A 19,414-nucleotide genomic window follows, 5' to 3' on the forward strand; every position below is an offset into this window, starting at 1 on the left:
CGAACTCTCCTTCTGAGAGCAGTTCCACACTTCATAATAGGCTATTGGCTATTGTGTATATCAGTTGCAGACAGCTGGTTGCATCAATCATTCTTTACCTGACCCCATCAGTTTTAATTGTGATTTTTTTAAAAAAGAAAGAAAGAAAGAAAGCAGGGTGAAAAATGTATATGTGCTTCTGAAACGAGTATAATGAATTGCGGAGAGATTTCTTTTTCTCTGGACAGTTGGCAAAGTGTAAGCTTATCCTTTAATGAAAAATGTTGGCTAACTTGATTTTGGAAATGTTGTTGACCTAGAAGCCTGACACTCTGAGTTACGGTGTCTTCGTAGGGAGTAAATGGAAATTGTTTTGATAGATTTCAAAGCTGATGCAATTTTCTCAGCAACAAATTACATTGTCAGGACTTTAGTTGAGTGAAGAGCAGTAATTTGTGATTTTGAACTTGCTCTTCTGACAATGTAAAAGGACATTAAATATACAATACTATTGTGAATAGAAGTGATTGGTAGGTAAATAGGTGGTGAAGCAGTCTGCTTTTTCTTTTATCCACAGATATTTCCTGGCTGAGGTAAATATTCAGTGGCAATAGGGATTAGGTACATAATAGGCATGCCTTCAAACATGAATGGACAACAGATATCATAGAATCATAGAGTTGGAATAGACCACAAGGGCCACCGAGTCCAACCCCCTGCCAAGCAGGAAACACCATCAGAGCACTCCTGACATATGGTTGTCAAGCCTCCGCTTAAAGACCTCCAAAAAAGGAGACTCCACCACACTCCTTGGCAGCAAATTCCACTGTCGAACAGCTCTTACTGTCAGGAAGTTCTTCCTAATGTTTAGGTGGAATCTTCTTTCTTGTAGTTTGGATCCAATGCTCCATGTCCGCTTCTCTAGAGCAGCAGAAAACAACCTTTCTCCCTCCTCTATATGACATCCTTTTATATATTTGAACATGGCTATCATAGTCAATATTGTATTACTGATACTATTTTGGAGTTTTATAAACCAAAGAATGGAAAATTATATATACGGTGGAAACTCGGTTGTTGAACGTAATCTGTTTTGGAAGACCATTCGACTTCTGAAACGTTCGACAACCGAAGCACAATTGCTGGTTGGCAATTGCAATGGAGAAAATGGAGAAATGTGACTTGGAAGCCGTTCGATTTCTGAGGCATGTTCAAAAACGGAAGCATTCACTTCTGAGTTGTAATTCGACGACTGAGGTTCCACTGTAGTGCATTAAGTTAGGGATGGGGAACCTACCATATGTCCAGCTCCCATTATCCCTGACTATAGACCATGTTAGCTGAGGCAGATGAGAGTTGGAGTCCCACAACATCCTCAGTCCTGAATGCAAGTTCTGCCCACAACTATATGGGAGACTATGGGGAAAGGCTGGCAGCAGTTACAATTCTTTGTAATGTCCCCCCTTTCCTCATTAGAAACATTTAATCCCCCAAAGTCTAGAAATGTGACATATTGCTACATTTGGCCATGATAAACCCAGAGTCCCCACAGACATCCTTTTTATTGTGCTTTCATGATGATACTATTGAAGTGGTTATATGTGATCTTGCTTCCAAATGCTGTTTGTGCAGGAGAAGTTTTGAAGCAGTCGCATCTCTTGATTCCCAATCAGTGTTTATCCCATACCTTCCTGCTGAAATCCTGTAGCTTAGCTTCGAATACTGGAATTATACCCCAGAAGGCCCATGTTTATACATTGAAGGGGTGGGATTTTGAAGCAGGCAGATTTATATGGGAATATCTGCATGTGTGTGCTAAACCATTTTTACAGGTCAAAACCAGTGTCTTGAATTGTGCCCAACAGGAAACCAGCACTGCTTGCTTAGTAATAATGGTTGGTCTATTGATTCAAGAGACAAGCTGCAACTCCTTTTTTCCCCAGCTAGTTGGTAATAATCCCATCATATTGAGGATTTTATTTTAAAAAATCCCATTCCTGTTTTAGAACATATCTGGAAATTCTCTGCAATATGTGGAGAACACACTGAAGGGCTTCATGCCAGACAAGTTAATATGACAAGGGTGCCTTGAAGGCAGAAAGCTTGAAAAATCACTGGCAGAATATATACAGACTATTTATAAAAGACCTTATCTATCACAGCTTCTAACATAAAGATAATTAGCCACATTTTTTTTTAAAAAAAGGATCCATTTATGTATTGGGTAGTTTTGCAGATTCTAACAGTGGAATACTATACATGTCTAGTCAGAAGTTAGCTTCACTTAGTTCAGTGGTACTTACTTTCAGATAATAGGACAGCATCATAAAAGTCATAGCTGAGGCAACTTTTTTTTTTAAAAAACACACACAACCCAAGTCTAATGCTTATATGCGACCTTATTATATTGACAATGGCATTATATTTGATTAACCAAGGATAGATCTGTGTTAGACTAAACTGCACATTAATCTTTTATACATTGGAATGATCAGGTGCTGGGAGAAAGACGGGGATTTAAATGTTGAATAAGATTTCAGAGTCTCAGTGCTCTCTTGGTAAAGTAATTACACAAGTTGACATAGCTAAGAATAATGGTTCCATGAATATTTAACCTATCTGAGATTATGAATTAAGTATACCTATGAGCAAAATGCCTGTCAGAGCATATTAGTGCTGAAAATGCTCTAAACCAGCTTCAAAATTTTCCTAGATGTACATTTGAATTTCTGTACCTGCGATCCCTTGAAATGGACCCCAGTGTTTGGCAACTGAGTGCAGAACACCCTTATAAAATGGTTTATAGACACAGTGGGGAAGGGCAGCCTGTATTTCTCCTTTGTCTGAAAGGTGCTGTGAACCTCTAGGCAATCAACTAGTCTGTACTGGATGAACTGGTCTCTGCCCTACCACTTAACACCTAACTCCAAAGCCTTGGTTGTGTATAGAAAGTGAGAGTGAGCCAAACCACTTTACTGTGGCCTTACTGACATATATTATTGATATAATAATAATAATAATAATAATAATAATAATATAATAATAATAATAATAATAATAATAATAATTTATTCATTTATTTATATCCCTCTCTCCCCAGCTGAAGCCGGGCTCAGAGCGGCTAACAACAGTAAAATAATACAGCATTCTAAAATCAATTCATTATAAAATCAGTTCAAATCAAATTAATAACCAGTTTGCATTCACACAGGGAAGTAAGAAGGCAAGACACAAGGGCTGGGTGAATTCAGCCACATTTTTTAAACTTAAGGTCTGCAGAAGGGAACTTAGGTGCAGGATAGTAAATTGCACATAACAAACTGGACGAGCTAACCCTATCAAGGGGAAAAGGCAATGTGTCATCTACCACTTTCCCTAAGACCCACCCTTTCAGGTGAGTAGGGAGGTCTCACTGCTTCACTCCTCCTCCGCTGAGTGCAACTCTGAATCTGACCCCTGATATATAAATCTTTCAATGAACGATGTTAGCCACTATACAATTTTGTTTTAGAAGCTTCACTTTTTGACCCAGGATACCGTGTGTGTGTGCCATCAGCTATTTTGCTGTGATTTAATATGTCGTGTCTTCACTTTCAGCTAAATAATTATATTCCTGCCTTCCTTAGAGCTGAAACATGAAATCCACGTTTGGAGACTGACAGCACAGAGGATTAACCCTGCCAGCAGAGAAGAAACAGCTGTAAAGTGCCTCCTAATGCAAAAAGTTCTTACTCTGGAGATTTTGCTGAGGAAAAAGCTGAAAACATTCCACAGGTAGGGTCCATGACACTTAACGCGACATTTTACAAAAGGTCACTGAGCTCATGGGAGGTCATGCGTAGCAACGTGGTTTAGACATGCAATATCTTGCATATAAGAAAAAGTAAGGCTGTTGTCACAGTCTCCCCTTCCTCTGTTTTCTCCTTTGCCAAAAATTAGATTGTAATTTCCCCTGGGGAGGAGACCTGTCCCCTTGTACTTTGTGAAGTGCCATGCACACTGATGGCACTAAACACATAAAGCATCATTATTTAGTGATAATGATGATAAAAATCATTACCATGCTTTGATTTTTTTTTATAATTGGCTGCAGATTGGCAACATTACCACTTTTAAGCAAATCTCATTTCTCTTATGCTTTACATGTATAACTTATGAATACACAGATTTTCCAAGACCAGCTTAAGTCTCCATTAAGGGCTCCCTCTCTCTCTTTGGAAGAAAACAGATGCAGTTAACAGACCCTGGAAACTTCACATTTCAACACCCTTTGTAACAAAATGATCTAGGGCTGAGCACTAATAAAGAGACTCAGATTAATTTCGATATGATTTGCTTAAGTGGGTACAGTATTGCAACTGCCATACTACAAGAGCTGTCCCATCCATATGAATCTCTCTGTGGATTTTTATTTCAGACAAATCTCACAAGAAGATAAAAACTGGGAAACAAATATCCAGGAGCTCCAAAAAAAGGTAATGTATTGCCTTCATACCATTGCAAAACATTGCCCACCATATTCTATTACATTCATTTTACTATAACACTGCGTGCCTTTCAGTGCACAAATTGCTCTGCAGTCCATAGCTTCCAAACAACTGGTTTTATGTAGTTTAGGTTGGACTTCATGTGTGAAGCCAGATAGGAACATAAATCTTCTGTTCGAAAATCTACCATGATCCTCCGCTTTCAGGGTTTAGAAGTATCGCCATGTAGAAATTATAATGTGAACTTTTGACTTGTTCCTTACAGAAAAAGCAAATGTCACAGAACAAAGATGACTTGGAACAGTACTTAAACTACCTTGGTTTGATAAAGGGATCCTCCAGACTATCAGTATTTTCCTGGAGGGATGCAAGTGCATACCTAGGTTGATTGATGTGCCTGGGTGAAACAAATCCACTATAAAAAAAAGGAAACTGACTTTTTATGGTTTGGAAAGTAATGCAAGAGGCAAATGCAGCCGGCTTATATCTGCAAGTGATGGACTGAAGACTTCAGCACTCTGGTCTGCTGCTCCAGCTCCACCCACCCACCTGCCCCTGATCGGGAAGTTCAGATATTTGGTTTAGGCTGGCTATCTTGCCATGCACAGCAGTTGACCAGGGATGGATATAATAGCTGGCTGCAAGTATAGTCTTTCACCCACCAGGGGGACTAGAGGAAGCCCTGTGACAGGTGGTTCTTCTTCTTCTTCTTCTTCTTCTTCTTCTTCTTCTTCTTCTTCTTCGGCGATCACTCATAGCTGAGTAAGATTGTCTTCCATAAATACGGTTTTAACAATGAGTCCGTAAGTGACTGTGGAGGCCAATTCAGGACCCACACATCCTTCCACAGTGGAGACATTGATTCCTGGGCAGGAGTTGATCACTGTGTGGATTTGCCAAGTGTGCCTTCCTCCTGGCACGTTTCTCCCTTGCTTTCTGAGTTTGAGTGTCTTCAAAGTCCATGACAACTTTGGTAAAGGCTGTTTTCCAACTGGAGCGCTCACAGGCCAGTGTTTCCCAGTTGTCGGTGTTTATACTACATTTTTAAAGATTTGCCTTGAGAGAGTCTTTAAACCTCTTTTGTTGACCACCAGCATTACGCTTTCGGTTTTTGTTTGGAATAGAGTAGTTGCTTTGGAAGACGATAATCAGGCATCCACACAACATAACCAGTCCAACGAAGTTGATGTTGAAGAATCATTGCTTCAACACTAGTGATCTTTGCTTCATCCAGTACATTGATATTACCATATTTTTTGCACCATAACACTCACTTTTTTCCTCCTAGAAAGTAAGGGGAAATGTCTGTGCGTGTTATGGAGGAAATGCCTACGGGTGGCATGCCTACAGATTTTCCTCCTCTAAAAACTACGTGCGTGTTATGGTCGGGTGCGTGTTATAGAGCGAAAAATATGGTAGTTTGCAATATTAGTTTGCTGATTGTTGTATAACCTCTCCACAAACTAATCAGAAAAAATGTTCAATGAAGAGTGGACATCATATGGTATGTATGTAGCCCAAGTCTACACTGTACAGTGCTCAGGTGAAGGATAGCCATATGTGAGTTTGTGAGTTTCACATTGTTTCCTAGACAAGAAGTTGGAAACTGTAATGAGTGAAGTGATTCTGAGAATGGGATGAAATAGTAAGGGCTATAAAGAAACAGGAAAAGACTGATGCTAGGAACAGAGCCCGCTGGGGCACACAATCCGAGCCTATCAAGGTATCAAGTATTTATGTTGGAAATTGCATTCCAGCCTTACTGCTCCCGTTATAAGGAAAAACAAATTTAATAAACACTTTTACTTCCAGGCCCTGTAACTGATAAGACATAAAGCTTCCTTTTATTTGTGTAACTAAGATGAAACTGCACCTTAGGGTCGCTGCATCTGCCTCTATACTGTTCCTTAGACTGTAAACAGAGTTGTTCTGAAAAACGTGTTAATATTTGTGGAAACAAGACACAGTTCCTTTCTAAATTTAAGATATTGTTTCACACCTCAGGCATTTCCTCTCTCACTTTAATGAATTAGACCGTATTGTTGTTAAAAACTGTATTTCAACTAATATATATTTAAAGCATGCTGATATATCTGAAGGGTGCTTCTTCTTGTTGATACGGTTTCTGTATTTTCTCCTTTCCTACAGCACAGAATAACAGACAAGGTGCTTCTCATCAAATGCCTGACTGTTTTGGGAGTTGTTATCCTCATGTTCTTCCTCAATTCGTTTGTTCCAGGGATTCACCTGGACCTTGGTAAGCTCACCTCCTCTTCTTTCATTGTTGGGAATAGAAAAAGCTGCATTTGAACATGGAGTGTTTCATGCAGCTTTTTGCAGAGGTCTATCTTTACCATGCAGTCTAAAGGCCTGTACAGATACCGTATTTCATTTTTTTGAACAACGATGGCATATTTGTAACTCTGCACTCATGATGGCTTCCCTCCAGATACCTCCGCTTTTGTTTCTGGGAACTCAGAAAGCACGCAGCTGAAGACTGCTCGTGAAATGCAAACCCCTTCCCAACACTGCCATGTTGCTCCTTTAAAAGAGACCCCCCCCCCCAAAAAAAGAGAGGGGCATTGGGAAAATTCGTCGAATCTGCAGTTCTATGAATGCTTAACCTGAATGTAAACCCCGTTAATTAGTGTGACTTCCACAGTAACATGCAATAGCGCTGGGTTTCAGGCATTTATATAGAATTTTAGAAGGTTTAAAGTGCTTCATGTACTAGATGCTTCATGGAAGATCGAGGAATACATTGCACAGTGTAATTTCTGTCTTCTAAAAGTGGCAGGGCAGTGAAGACCCTATCCTTTCCCTATATGCTGCAGAGCCAACTCCAGGCTGCTATTAGCTGAAGTGTGGAAAACAAGCAGATTGAATAGTTGTCTGTATGTTTTCCTCTCTGTAGCTAATAGTAGCTTAGGGAGAAGGATTTGGATCGGGGTCATGGCACAGGATAGATGGATGGGCTTACACTCATCTCCCTATACAAGGGCTCCAAGGGAGCTTCTGCAACTGCTTTTAGGAGAAGAACATTATATTGGGAGACACAAGTCTTTGGTCTGTTTTTCCTGGAAATCTTTCCAATGGAAAAGATTATGGCCATCATGCCCCATGAAACAACACAGCCTATGTGTGAACTGATTCTTATTATACAGCAGCATACTAGGTAACAAAAGTATATGAAACTAATGGAAAACAAATATCCTGATATGCTGTCTAGCTGTGTATTTCTCTAATTCTCTTATCTATAGCGATAGGCACTTTGAGTAAAGACCTTCATTTAATACCAACTTTGTACACAGTGCCTTCATTATCTTGCTTTTACATGGCTCGGACTGTTAATTTTTTTATTGCTTACAGGAACTGGGGGGATAATCAAACTTTGATCAAATATTTTCTTTTAGTACAGCCAATACAACAAATCAGTTGAATTTCAGAAGAAGCGGTTTAATGGCCTGAGAAGTACATGGGTGCCTGGGGAAACAGTGAAATGGAGGAGCCTGGAAAAGAATCATAATCTTGTTCAGGATTGGTGCCTTCCTCCAAAAGAAGTTCTGTGCACTTAGAAATACCTATGGGGTGTTTTTTTCCTTGTTTGTTTTGCATGGGTGGGAAATCTCAGGCCAGGCAACAAATGTGGAGCTCAAGGCCTCTCTGTCTGGAACTCACTCTAGGCAATACCTCCCTCCAGGCCAGAGCCCTCCCTGGCTGACTGAAATGTGCCACTGAACTCCAATAATGCCTCTTGCTTGTGCCTGGAGGGAGTATAGAAGGGTTTTTTGTGTGAATGTGTACTACCCTACTGTATAAAGGTAAAACATTTGTTGCTCCACCCAATTTGGTCTGTAGAACCTACCCACCACTGCCACATGCCCCTTGGCAGATAGCCCAGAAGGGAATGTGATATTCAGGCTGAAGAAGGTTCCTCACCCCTGCTCTAACAGAATGGTCATTTTTGCCCTGTCAAGTAGGTAATCAAGCCTGTGAGAATGTTGTAGGCCTTTGAGTTGCCTTGCCCAGTGCTCTTGTTAAACCACTGGGTGCTGTTGCACAAGGGTAAAACAGTCTAAGCATGTTCTGCAGTTTGATCTGTTAGAAAGGCCTATTTCTCACTATTTTGGCAGGTGCCCTGGACATTCTTAAACAAGCACAGCTGGGGGGGGGGGGAGGATGGGACACATACCCTAAGGTTCATGACATTCCTTTTTGAAATCCATACAGATTTCTGGTTTCTGTGTGCTAAGTTGGGCTATTTCAGTTGCTGAATTTCACATTTCCTAGCTCGGAAATCTGAATCTCAGCTGTTTATAAATGTTTGCTTCAAATATAAAATCAAATGTCACGGCCCTGAAATCCAAACCAGAGAAGAACTGAAATCCTCATTGATCTGTTAGGTTGTCTCCTAAAATAGAGCTTTGTATTTTTAAAATGGAAGCCACAGATATAAAGGTTATATATATTGGGTAGGCTCATCATAGAAGTCTCTCATAGTACTGATGGATGTTGACATAGCAGAGAACTGGATGGGAGGCTACAATAGCTTAGTTAAGGTGCATCTCCCTCCCAAATGGTTGATTAACATGGTGAGTATTCCCTGTGAAAATATCTCACAGTATTCTGGGTGTTCTGGGCAATTTTGGTTATTCATTAATGGCTATCTGGCATTAAGTCTGAACCAGTTGTGCGGTGACATGAGAGTATTGCTTCTGGTGCCACTAGATCTGGTCAGCACAATTTGTCACCCATCATGCTAAATGCAGTCCATTGGGGCTTGATAAGACCTGCTGAGATTTCTGCCTGTCTTTGACTGTAAAAATAAGGAGGATGTGAATGACTTGTTATGTCTGACAACCTACTCTTAGCTTGCTGCGTTGTGCGGACCGAATCTAGATCATATGGATTGTCCCAGTTTCTCATTTTATTTGGCTGGTGCTGGGTTACTGAAAGTGACATGTTAACACATATCCCTTCCAGCTTGCAAACCGCCTACAGTCATTTTATCTTTGGCATTTGAAGTGTAATTTTAGGTCTGAACCATAACTCATACACATCATTAGAAATCTCTTCATCTCAGATGGCATACAACTAAATGTGTGGTCTTCACGGTTTAAAAGCAGTTTGTCTGATATAACTTGTAGTGATAAGAAAGTTATTTCTATAGTGTTTGATCTGTGGTGGTTTGAGCTGGAGGTTTTGCACATGCAAATCATCGTGTACAGAAATTAAGTGATGGGTGTGCACATCTAAACTTATTGACAGTGGAAACAGAAAGGCATTTTTTAACCTATTATATGGGTTGTGCTGGAAGACAGTGTCAATGCAACTCTAGGTGTGTTTACTCAGAAGTAAGCCCCACTGTGTTAAATAGGGTTTACTCTTAAAAAATTACACTCTCAGAATTGTGGACTTGACATTCAGGTGGTAGAATGACATGAATGATGGTGGAAAAGTAGGAATTCTTAAGGAATTTGCTGTTTGTGAATTATTTGCTCTTTGTGAACATGTTGACTACCACTGATGTACATAAGCACGTGTTTATAAACTGCCATTGGAACCTTTCTTATTTGGGTTGCATTTTAAATATGTGCCTTCAGCACTGCAATATGTCTTTATTTTACTTAATCTGACATCCAATTCTTCAGCAAAATGTATTATTGCCATAGCATTCAACTAGAATTGCATTGCACCACTCTGATTAGAAGGCCCCCTGTTTTATTGTTATTCCTTTCTGTAAACCGATTGGTATATTTATCGACTAATTTGCATAATATGTAAGAATTTCGGGGGGGGGGGGGAATACACCAGAGAAATTAACCACCCTTATTGCAAAGGGCAGCAACAGAACCCCCTCAGGCAGCACTCCCAGTTCCTTAAACAAATGACATTGAAATGCATTATGTAAATTGCCAGGGAAATTGCATCTTAAAACACAAACAAATGACACCTGAGGAAGTGGCAGGATTTGCACATGTAATTCCTCTTTATTTCTCTGTCCCTTGATGCTTAGGTAGTCATGCAGGATTGCTGGCTTTAGCAGTGACTTCCATGGTTAAATGAATGAACATAACAGGCTGGTTGCTGAGTAGCCATGTGTGACCCTTGCCTGGAGTACTGTCTAGCAGTGATAAAATGTTTACATTACTCTGGGGTGTCTCATACGCTCAAACTGAAATTACTTCTGAAGTTTTAAAATGTGGTGTAGCGAGAGCTGTAGCAGTGCTTGTCTTGCTTAAAATTAGCTCCTTGCTGGAATCCATATTTTGTGATACTGTTTGTTACTTGCATTGAGTTGCTTGTAAGATAGAGTAGGAGTATACTTATTATTATTATTATTATAAAAAATCTGCTTGTGGCTGTGAATTCTCACCAGAAGCAGCACATAGGTGACTGGGGACAAGTTCCTACCATCTCATCTCCCTGCTGTGGGGAGAAATCCTGCAGCACTTTCCACATTTTTTTCCAGGTTCCCTGAAAAAGGTGGAAGAACCAGGATTGCATATCACAAGGTGTCAGGAACAGAACAAAAATCAAATGGAGGACGCAGGACCTCACTGCAAGCCCTATCATGGATGTGGACTGGGTAGAGTCAGGGCACCCTGGTGGAAAACCTGAGGCCACAATCCATGATGACCCCACTCAGGAGACTTGCAGAAGGAGGGCGCCTGATGCCTCCTAACTAAACTCTTCTCCCTAGTTTTGCTACCCCTTACAGCTCAGAAGTAGAGATAGGAATATAGGGAACTGCCTTCTACTAAATAAAACCTGAACTTGGGACCTTCTACATGCAGAGTAGATCCTCCACTGCTGAACTATGGCCCATCCTCAAATGGAAACAAGTCTGAGCTGAAGATTGGTGGCATGATAACTTCGCAGCATCATCCATCCAATTTCAGAGTCCTTCTTGGAAGGAGGCTGGAGAAACCCAGCCAGATGGGCGGGGTGCAGTTGTTGTTGTTGTTGTTGTTGTTGTTGTTGTTGTTGTCATCATCATCTTAAGTTTGGTGAGAATCAAGATCTCACTAAGGCACAAGGATGGTGTGGCAGCCAGACTGATTTCAAAACCTGGCCATTGTGACTTGGAAGCTGCTGGTGCTATAATCAGGTCCTGGTGTCTAGTTCTAATAACCTCCTGGACAGCATCCCTTCTCTTTGGGCCTTGGCCCTGTAGGCTTCTGACTCTTGATAATCCAGTTGGTGCTGCTGGACAGCTCCGCTCCTGTTCAGCTCTTCAGTTGTAAAAATAAATAAATGAAAAAACTTCCTGGCTCAGCTGATCTGCTTCCCTTGCCTAGATTGTAAGACTGAAACAGATCATGGAAATGAGGGAGAATCTTTCTCTTTTTTAAAGCACCTGTGCAGAGTAAAAATATTGCTATCATTCTCATTTTCTGCCTTCTGGCAGATTCAAACAACAACTTTGATGATTTAATTGTGTGTATGAGTGCACATACACACAAACACGATAAGACCATTAAGGTTGTGATTTGAACTGCATGTTACATGATTCTTTGATATAAACCAGGCCTCTGGTTTAGAGCTTTGTGTAGCAGAATTGTGTTCTCTGGAACTGGGATGGGAGCAATTAAGTCTAGATGAACCATATTGCTAAATATGCAGTAGAGTTAATGTGGCAGCTGATCTGGTCATTACCATCTGATCTAAGAGGAAGGTGGCGGGGTTGTGTGGGTGGGAGCAAGAGCCAGAGCATTCATGTTACCCTCTTACTCCCTGAGCTATGTGAGGTTTTGTTGTACTGCCACAGGCTGAGCCAATGTTGTGACTGCTGTCTCCACATGACAAACTCAGGCTGGATCAGATTTTGTTGCACTTGCTCTAACATGCTCAGGCTCAGCTGAGTGCAGAAATCCAATCTGTGATGAATTAGGCTCAAACTGGACATGATGCTAAATGTGTCATTGGCAACCATCTCAGTTTTTATATGTACATAAAATTAATAACACATATGGGAGGCAATTTTCATTGGGTACGCAGCACATAGAAAGGGGAGTTTTACCCCTCTCCTCCCCAGTCGTCAACAACAACAACAAAATTCCCTAGCAAGAATCTTCAAAGAACAAGATCAACTATGTATAAAAAAATAAGAAAAAGGCACCATACTGGTGAAATGGGAACAGACCTACCAGGCAATCTGTTGAGGTAGATTTTCTTCTTTCTCTTTTTGCTTTTTAATCTTTTATGTTCTACATTATAACTGGTTCTCTCATTACCTTTTTCATGCGATAAGTTGATTGAGAAGTGTTGAGACAGTAAAAATGAAATTACGTGAAATAATTGATTTTAGAAAGTAAACAAAGAAATTCCCCAGTGCTCAAAAGAACAGCTTTCTCTTGTTACATGGCATGAAAACAGGATTTGTTTTCATTCAGGGGAAAGTACAAAATGTTGCTCGAGTGAGCCAGAAAGTACCGGTAACTGCCCAGCTACATGAATGATTTTGAGACTTCGACCTATCTCTGTGTGCTTGAGCTGGCAAACGAAGGATGCAAATGCAACACTGGGCATTTCCAGATCATCAGGTTACTGTGCTGAGGCCTACAGAATCTCTGGGTGATCAATGGCGGCATGGGGACGAATTGTGGCAGCTGGCCAACCCATCTGGTAGTTTCCCTTTAGACTTGGCCAGAGTATAGCAAGGAAAGAAGCTATGGAACAGTGGTTCCCACATCACACAAATAACACACAAATCAGGACCTCAGTCTGAATCATAGGGCAAATGTAAGGGGAAATCATGCTGTCCCAGTATCCTTGGAACATCTAGTCCAGCAGTCACTTAACCTTATATCCTGCTGACTTGAAGCATTCCCACAATGGTGGGGCTGAGGAAAAGCTCAGTTAATGATGCCAGGACATGAGATCCATCAGATACACATCACAAATGTGAAGGAGAGAAGTCATTGTGAGGCTGTTTACAGTGACAGGCCTCTGCTTCTTGTAACGAGTAGTTTCGCCCTAAGTTTTTGTTCTTACTGGAACTCTTCATGAGTTTGCTCAAAAGATCTGCTGTGTACCAATATGAGCTTTAGAACCGTATTAAGCCCCGTGCACTTAATACCATCACTGTGCTCGCAAGCAGAAGCAATTACCATTTACAGTGAAGTGCTCATTATTGCAGGCACAATGAGGCAAAAATGGCAGTCACAATGGAGCAGGGTTAACTATCATTACACTGTGTTCTACACCTCACTGGCGCCTCCGAAAACCAGTCTAAATATATTTACTAAATAAGTTTGTGACCAGCCCTCTAATTGGCCCCAAGTTCCATGGGGAGGCATGAGCAAGAAGGATGATTCCGAAAGGAGTATTAGCAGCAATTAATTCACGTACCATCGAGAGTTTAGTGCCTTGTGAAAAGTTATTTCACAGACAAAGCCTATACATTTGCTTCTGTTGGAGGTGATGACTATTATTATACCCCTGGATAGCATGGAAGAAAGCCTTATACTCTGTAAAAGATTAAAGAGACTATATCACTTTTTACATAATGCTGTATATGGAAATAGGATATGAATACTGAATGAACCTGGGGGGTTTTTTTCTCTTTGGCAAAAAAGCTCTAACCTTCTTTAACCCATGTCAAACAGGCAGAATTGCTACAAGCTTTTATAGAATATTTGATGAAGATTTCCCCTATAGTAGCTTCCCCAACTTTAAATAATTTATTTCAAACCACTTGCCAAACATTTTGGAGGGGGCGGCAGAATACAGGCTGGCACAATCCTTCTTTTTATTATCGATCCATTACCTAAGCAGCTTTTTTTAAAAAATCACCTTGGACAGAACATTTGTGTTTAAAACTGCTGTGGTTTCTGAAGATGCAGGCATGCTTGGTTTAAACAGAAAGTTTCTGGCATCATTAAAAAAGGGAGTTTAAAAAAATGCATGAAGGCCCAAATATTTTATAAGCAACCCGCGCATGCGCAGACATGGGTTGCGTTGTGCTCATGTTGCGAATGGGGCTCCAGAACTGATCCCATTCACAACCAGAGGTACCACTGTATTCTGGAAATGTAAGTCCAGTTTTTTTCCTTCCTTTAATTTTTATTGGGACTCCCAAGACAGTGGGGCCCTAAGCTATAGCTTGTTTAGTTTATACATAAATCCGGCACTGGTGGTGTGCATATTGTGCCTCCAGTCCCAATTTTTGTCTTCATTGCTCAGTTCTGATATCCCAGTGAAACTCTTGACTCAACCCTGACAGAGAGCACCCAGGTCACACGCTGTATGAGAAGACTTGAAGGGGGAAAAAAGAAGCACGCCAAATAAACATCCAAAATCAAGTCACTATTCAGTCTGACCTAGGAGCGAAAGTGATTTCAGTGCACTGAACCTATTCACTGAATGTTTTCCCATTGAGCCCTGTACAATGTTGAAGGAAACCTGCCCTTGGATTAAAGGCATGTGCAACTCAGAGAAGGGTCTGAAGGCATGCACAGTGTTTCTACTGATGAAGCAGAGTAAATCTGGACCATGGAAGTGGGGTGGGAGACTGCCTGGGAACTGTATGTAAAACTGTTCTGAGATCCTCATAGGAAGAGCAGAGTATAAATACAGTGGTACCTCGGGTTACATATGCTACAGGTTACATATGCTTCAGGTTACAGACTCCGCTAACCCAGAAATATTACCTCGGGTTAAGAACTTTGCTTCAGGATGAGAACAGAAATCGTGTGGCGGTGGCACGGTGGCAGTGGGAGGCCCCATTAGCTAAAGTGGTGTTTCAGGTTAAGAACGGACCTCTGGAACGAATTAAGTATGTAACCAGAGGTACCACTGTAAAATGAGGACACACTTCATATTTTGATTGGAGGAGATGTGGTGGTGGTGGGGGGTGATAATGGATTCCCTACCTCCTCCCCAGGTTTCTTTTGTACCCTCTTTTGATCAACAGAACAGGATTGCTGTACACAATCTTATGTACATTGCTTAGGGGTTTTTTGTTTTTGTTTTGTTTTACAAAGCAGTTTATGAATACAGTACTTTTAAATAAAATGAAAATTCTAAATACAATTAATATTAAGTAAGTCAACTATCCACTATTAACATGTATAGAATGGTGAAATCAAGAACATCACAATGCAGGTGGACCTATGTGTCCAATTTTCTTTCTTTCTTTTTAATACCCAGGAAAGATGTATTTGTTTTAACAAAATTTATATACCACTCGATTGTAATAAAACCTCTATGCAGTTTACAATAAATATTAAGACCATCAACAAAACAGTAAAAAAACACCAATTAAAACATTTAAAAGATAATTAAAAGAAACTATAAAAAAGATAAAAATGCATCAACACCTATGTTTCTGGATAGGCTTGTCCGAAACAAAAATGTTTTAAGAGAGTATTCTGGAGAGGAGGCAGTTCCAATAAGCTTGTCCACATTGCCAGGTTGCACTAAAAGGAAAAAAATTGGTGCCTTACTGACAACCAGGACCAATTCTGATAGCACCATGACATTCAGGTTTCAACTGTTCTCCTTACCTAGAAATGTCATAGGGGATGCTTGGACAAAACTTCTGGTGTGTTTGAATGAATAATTTTGCTCTAGTATCCTCTGTGACAGGCATCCCCAAACTCAGCCCTCCAGCTGTTTTGGGACTACAATTCCCATCATCCCTGACCACTGGTCCTGTTAGCTAGGGATGATGGGAGTTGTAGTCCCAAAACAGCTGGAGGGCCGAGTTTGGGGATGCCTGCTTTGTGACATCGCAGAGGATTCTGGAGTGCATCTCTTAATTGGAATACCAGTTCACTGGCACTTCTAAAATATCGCTGCCCCAAGTGATCAGTTGCACTATTTTTTGCATTCTGGTTATCCCTCCTAATAATCTCATTATTTTCCAGCTATGTGTGCTTAGTGGTATACGAAGTATATTTCACAAGCTTTACTTTGCTACAAATGTCATTTAGGATTTTAACAGGTGGCACCATGAGCGCATATTTGATAGCTTCCACAAAAAATAATTCATTTCAAGTTGTAAAGCTTTCTAACTATTTCAGACCACCCCCCCCGGACCTTTTCATATGAGCCAACCAAGAGCCAGCATATTAAAGGAGGCAGCCTTTTATGATAAGTCATCTTGAAAGACTGCAGCTGTTCCCACAATCTTTTGTTTACCCTTTATTTGAATTTTGTTGTTTCTTGCTTGCACAGTCCTTGTTTAGACATTTTCCTTCATAAATTCAGCATTGACACTGATATCTTCAGAAACCTTATTTTTTTCTGGGTAAAAAACCACAACATATTAAAAATACAAAAGTCTCAAAAGCACACTTGCTATTTCTGTTACCTATTTATTTCCTCTGAGACTGCACAGTATATGTAAACTCCCTGTGTAGGAGGTATTTCAGAATTTCACATAAAGCATAACATAATAAATGTTGCTAGAATTCCTCTTTTCTTGACACTCATTGGAAACTGTCACAGAAACTTATATACCAGTTCCATAAAAATGAATACTGGCAACAGCCACAGAGTGGCATGCACTACCACAATGTTTTCCAGCATGTGGTAGAATCCGCTTGGTAACTGGTCTGTGTAGGAGCAATCCCAAAGGACTATGAATGCTCCCCTTACTCTCCTCAGGATGGGATATTTATGTCAAGGAAATGTTGTGTTTTCCCCAGAAACTGAAGACAGCACAGTTTTAAATGGGCAACACAAATTGTGCGATGTATATATATTGCCTTTCGCTTTTATATCCAGCTGGGTGTAAACTTGCAATTACCAAATGAAGTTAGTGCTGTATATTAAAGACAGCTGTCTTATTGTAGAGCTTCCTTCAGGGGCTTCAGAACAGCTGGAAACTATATTTGTGAAAGATTTCTGAAAGATAAGGGATTGGATCGAATGGTGTTGCTTAGCGGATGGTAAGGCTTCCGCCCGTGAATTGGGGAGGGAAGTCATTTTCATCCATTTCCCCTCCCACCTGTAGCTCCACCCCTATATATCTGACCTGGAGGGTCTCCAGAACAGATTTAGGGGAGCATAGGAGGCTGGAGGTGGGAGGAGGAATTACTGACAACAGCTTCTGCTCCTCTGTTCTGTTGATGGAAGTCTTACTGTTGACTGACACTGTTGAATACATCCCTGTGCCTTCTTTGTAGATGCAGAATACACCAAGTCAATCTGCTGGCTCTGCCAGCTGGAGAATCATAGTTATGGTCAAATATGAGCCTCTTTATTCAAGTGCAGCCTTCATAGGTGTTCACTTTTGGTTCACAGCCAGACACATTGGATATTGGGTTAAAATACAAGACTAGGGCAAGACTGCAGCCAGTTTCCTGGCTCCTTTGCCTCCGATAGGCAGATATTCAACAGGATTAGTATGGAGATGCAGAGACAGGAGAAGTTCCATTTTTTTAAATTATTGCTAGATGCGAAAGAGCCCTGACAATTAACCCAAAAAATTGTAGCAAACTGCTTCTGAGTACGTGTTACTGCACAACATAAACATGCTTTAATACACCTACAAAGAAAATTAAGAACTGCCTGTCTTGAAGAAATTCAGGTAAATGGTTGAAAATCGATAAGGCTGTATTCATGCTGTTTTTTTCCTCCTTTTATGCAGGGTGGATTGCTATGCTGGGAGCAATATGGCTTCTCGTGTTAGCCAACATTCAGGATTTTGAGATGATTCTGAGTAGAGTGGAATGGGCAACACTCCTTTTCTTTGCAGCACTGTTTGTTTTAATGGAGGTAAGAAGAAGAGTTACCCCCCCCCCAATCCCTGTAAGTTTTGATGCCTTGAAGTCGATGGTAGAATAATAGTGTGTTAGGAGATCTTTGCACGCTCACACAGGAGAGGAGATTGCAATAGGCCCTTCCTTTGAAATTGAAGAGGCTTGTATGCTATAGCACTCTTGTTAAGATGAGATTCTAGATTTCATTGTATATGCAACTTCAGTGCCTATTATTGTGACAAGCGGAATATGCATGGAAGGAAGTCTCGTGTACTCATCCATTGGGTCCCAGTCAGTGTAGCCTTCACTGTTACCTTTTAGCCCAGGAGTGAAAAAGAAAGCTTTGACCACCCTCGCAATGTTACCCTTACTATTCCTTAGAAGGGAACGGCAACCATTTCTTTGCGCTGCAGAAAGTAATCGGATGAAGTCAGTGACATGGTAAAGCAAGGCCAAGGCTTTGCTTTTGCTGCTTCTGATGAATCCATTGCTTTGAAATGACAGAGACATGAATGCTATAGGTCTCTTTTGTTAACATGAGTTTCTAGATTCCATTGTATATGCTACTTAAATGCCCATTGTTATCACAAGTGGAACATGTGTGGGCAGAGGGTTTGTATATCGCAGATTACCATGCGCCGGTGCCTCATTCTTCACCAGAAGTTAAAAACCAGCCATTTAATTATACTGTAGAGAGTAAACGGGTTCGGTCAGGGACAGTGGCAGAGCAAGCCCATTGGGAACCTGGTGTGGTGTGCGTGCCCTGCGCCCAGGGGTGGGGCCAGCTGCCCGAGGGGCAGGGCGGGACGCTCCGTGTGGCCTCCAAGGAGTCTGCCTGCCTCCTCCCACTCAGCTGCCCTACAGCTGAGGGGGAGGTGGTGGGCGGACCATTTCGGGCAGCATGGAGCCTGCAGGCGCCCAAGCCACCACGTCACTCCCAGGAGAGACACATGGCTCAGGCGCGCTGCAGGCCCCGCGATGAGTGCTGCCCACCATATTGTCACCCCCCTCAATGGTGACACTGGGGCGGCCCCCCCACTGCACCCCCTTCCTCCGCCCCTGGTCAGGGATCCACTAAGGTAGGGCTAAGGCTTTCTTTGCTTCTGGTAAATCAACTGTCTGGGATAGGTTTTCTCCCTCTGCCACCTGTGTGCCAGATTACATCCCATTGACTTTGAATTCAGTGGAAGCCACTGAGAAATAAGGAAGCCTTCACCTGCATATTTATCTTTGTTC

At 41.2% G+C, this 19,414-nt stretch overlaps 1 protein-coding gene across 1 annotated transcript in view; it reads left to right on the plus strand.

Moving 5' to 3' along the window:
• The window catches only part of OCA2 (OCA2 melanosomal transmembrane protein), a 128,267-nt gene that overhangs the window by 61,478 nt on the left and 47,375 nt on the right, over positions 1 to 19,414 (plus strand). Inside the window, exons 15-18 of the mRNA XM_053384111.1 lie at positions 3,606 to 3,753; positions 4,397 to 4,454; positions 6,615 to 6,723; positions 18,067 to 18,194. Coding sequence (XP_053240086.1) covers positions 3,606 to 3,753; positions 4,397 to 4,454; positions 6,615 to 6,723; positions 18,067 to 18,194 — 443 coding nt within the window. The remainder of the gene's footprint in view (positions 1 to 3,605; positions 3,754 to 4,396; positions 4,455 to 6,614; positions 6,724 to 18,066; positions 18,195 to 19,414) is intronic.

Source organism: Podarcis raffonei, chromosome 4 (assembly GCF_027172205.1).
Source record: "Podarcis raffonei isolate rPodRaf1 chromosome 4, rPodRaf1.pri, whole genome shotgun sequence".
In the NCBI taxonomy this organism is placed as follows: Eukaryota; Metazoa; Chordata; class Lepidosauria; order Squamata; family Lacertidae; genus Podarcis; species Podarcis raffonei.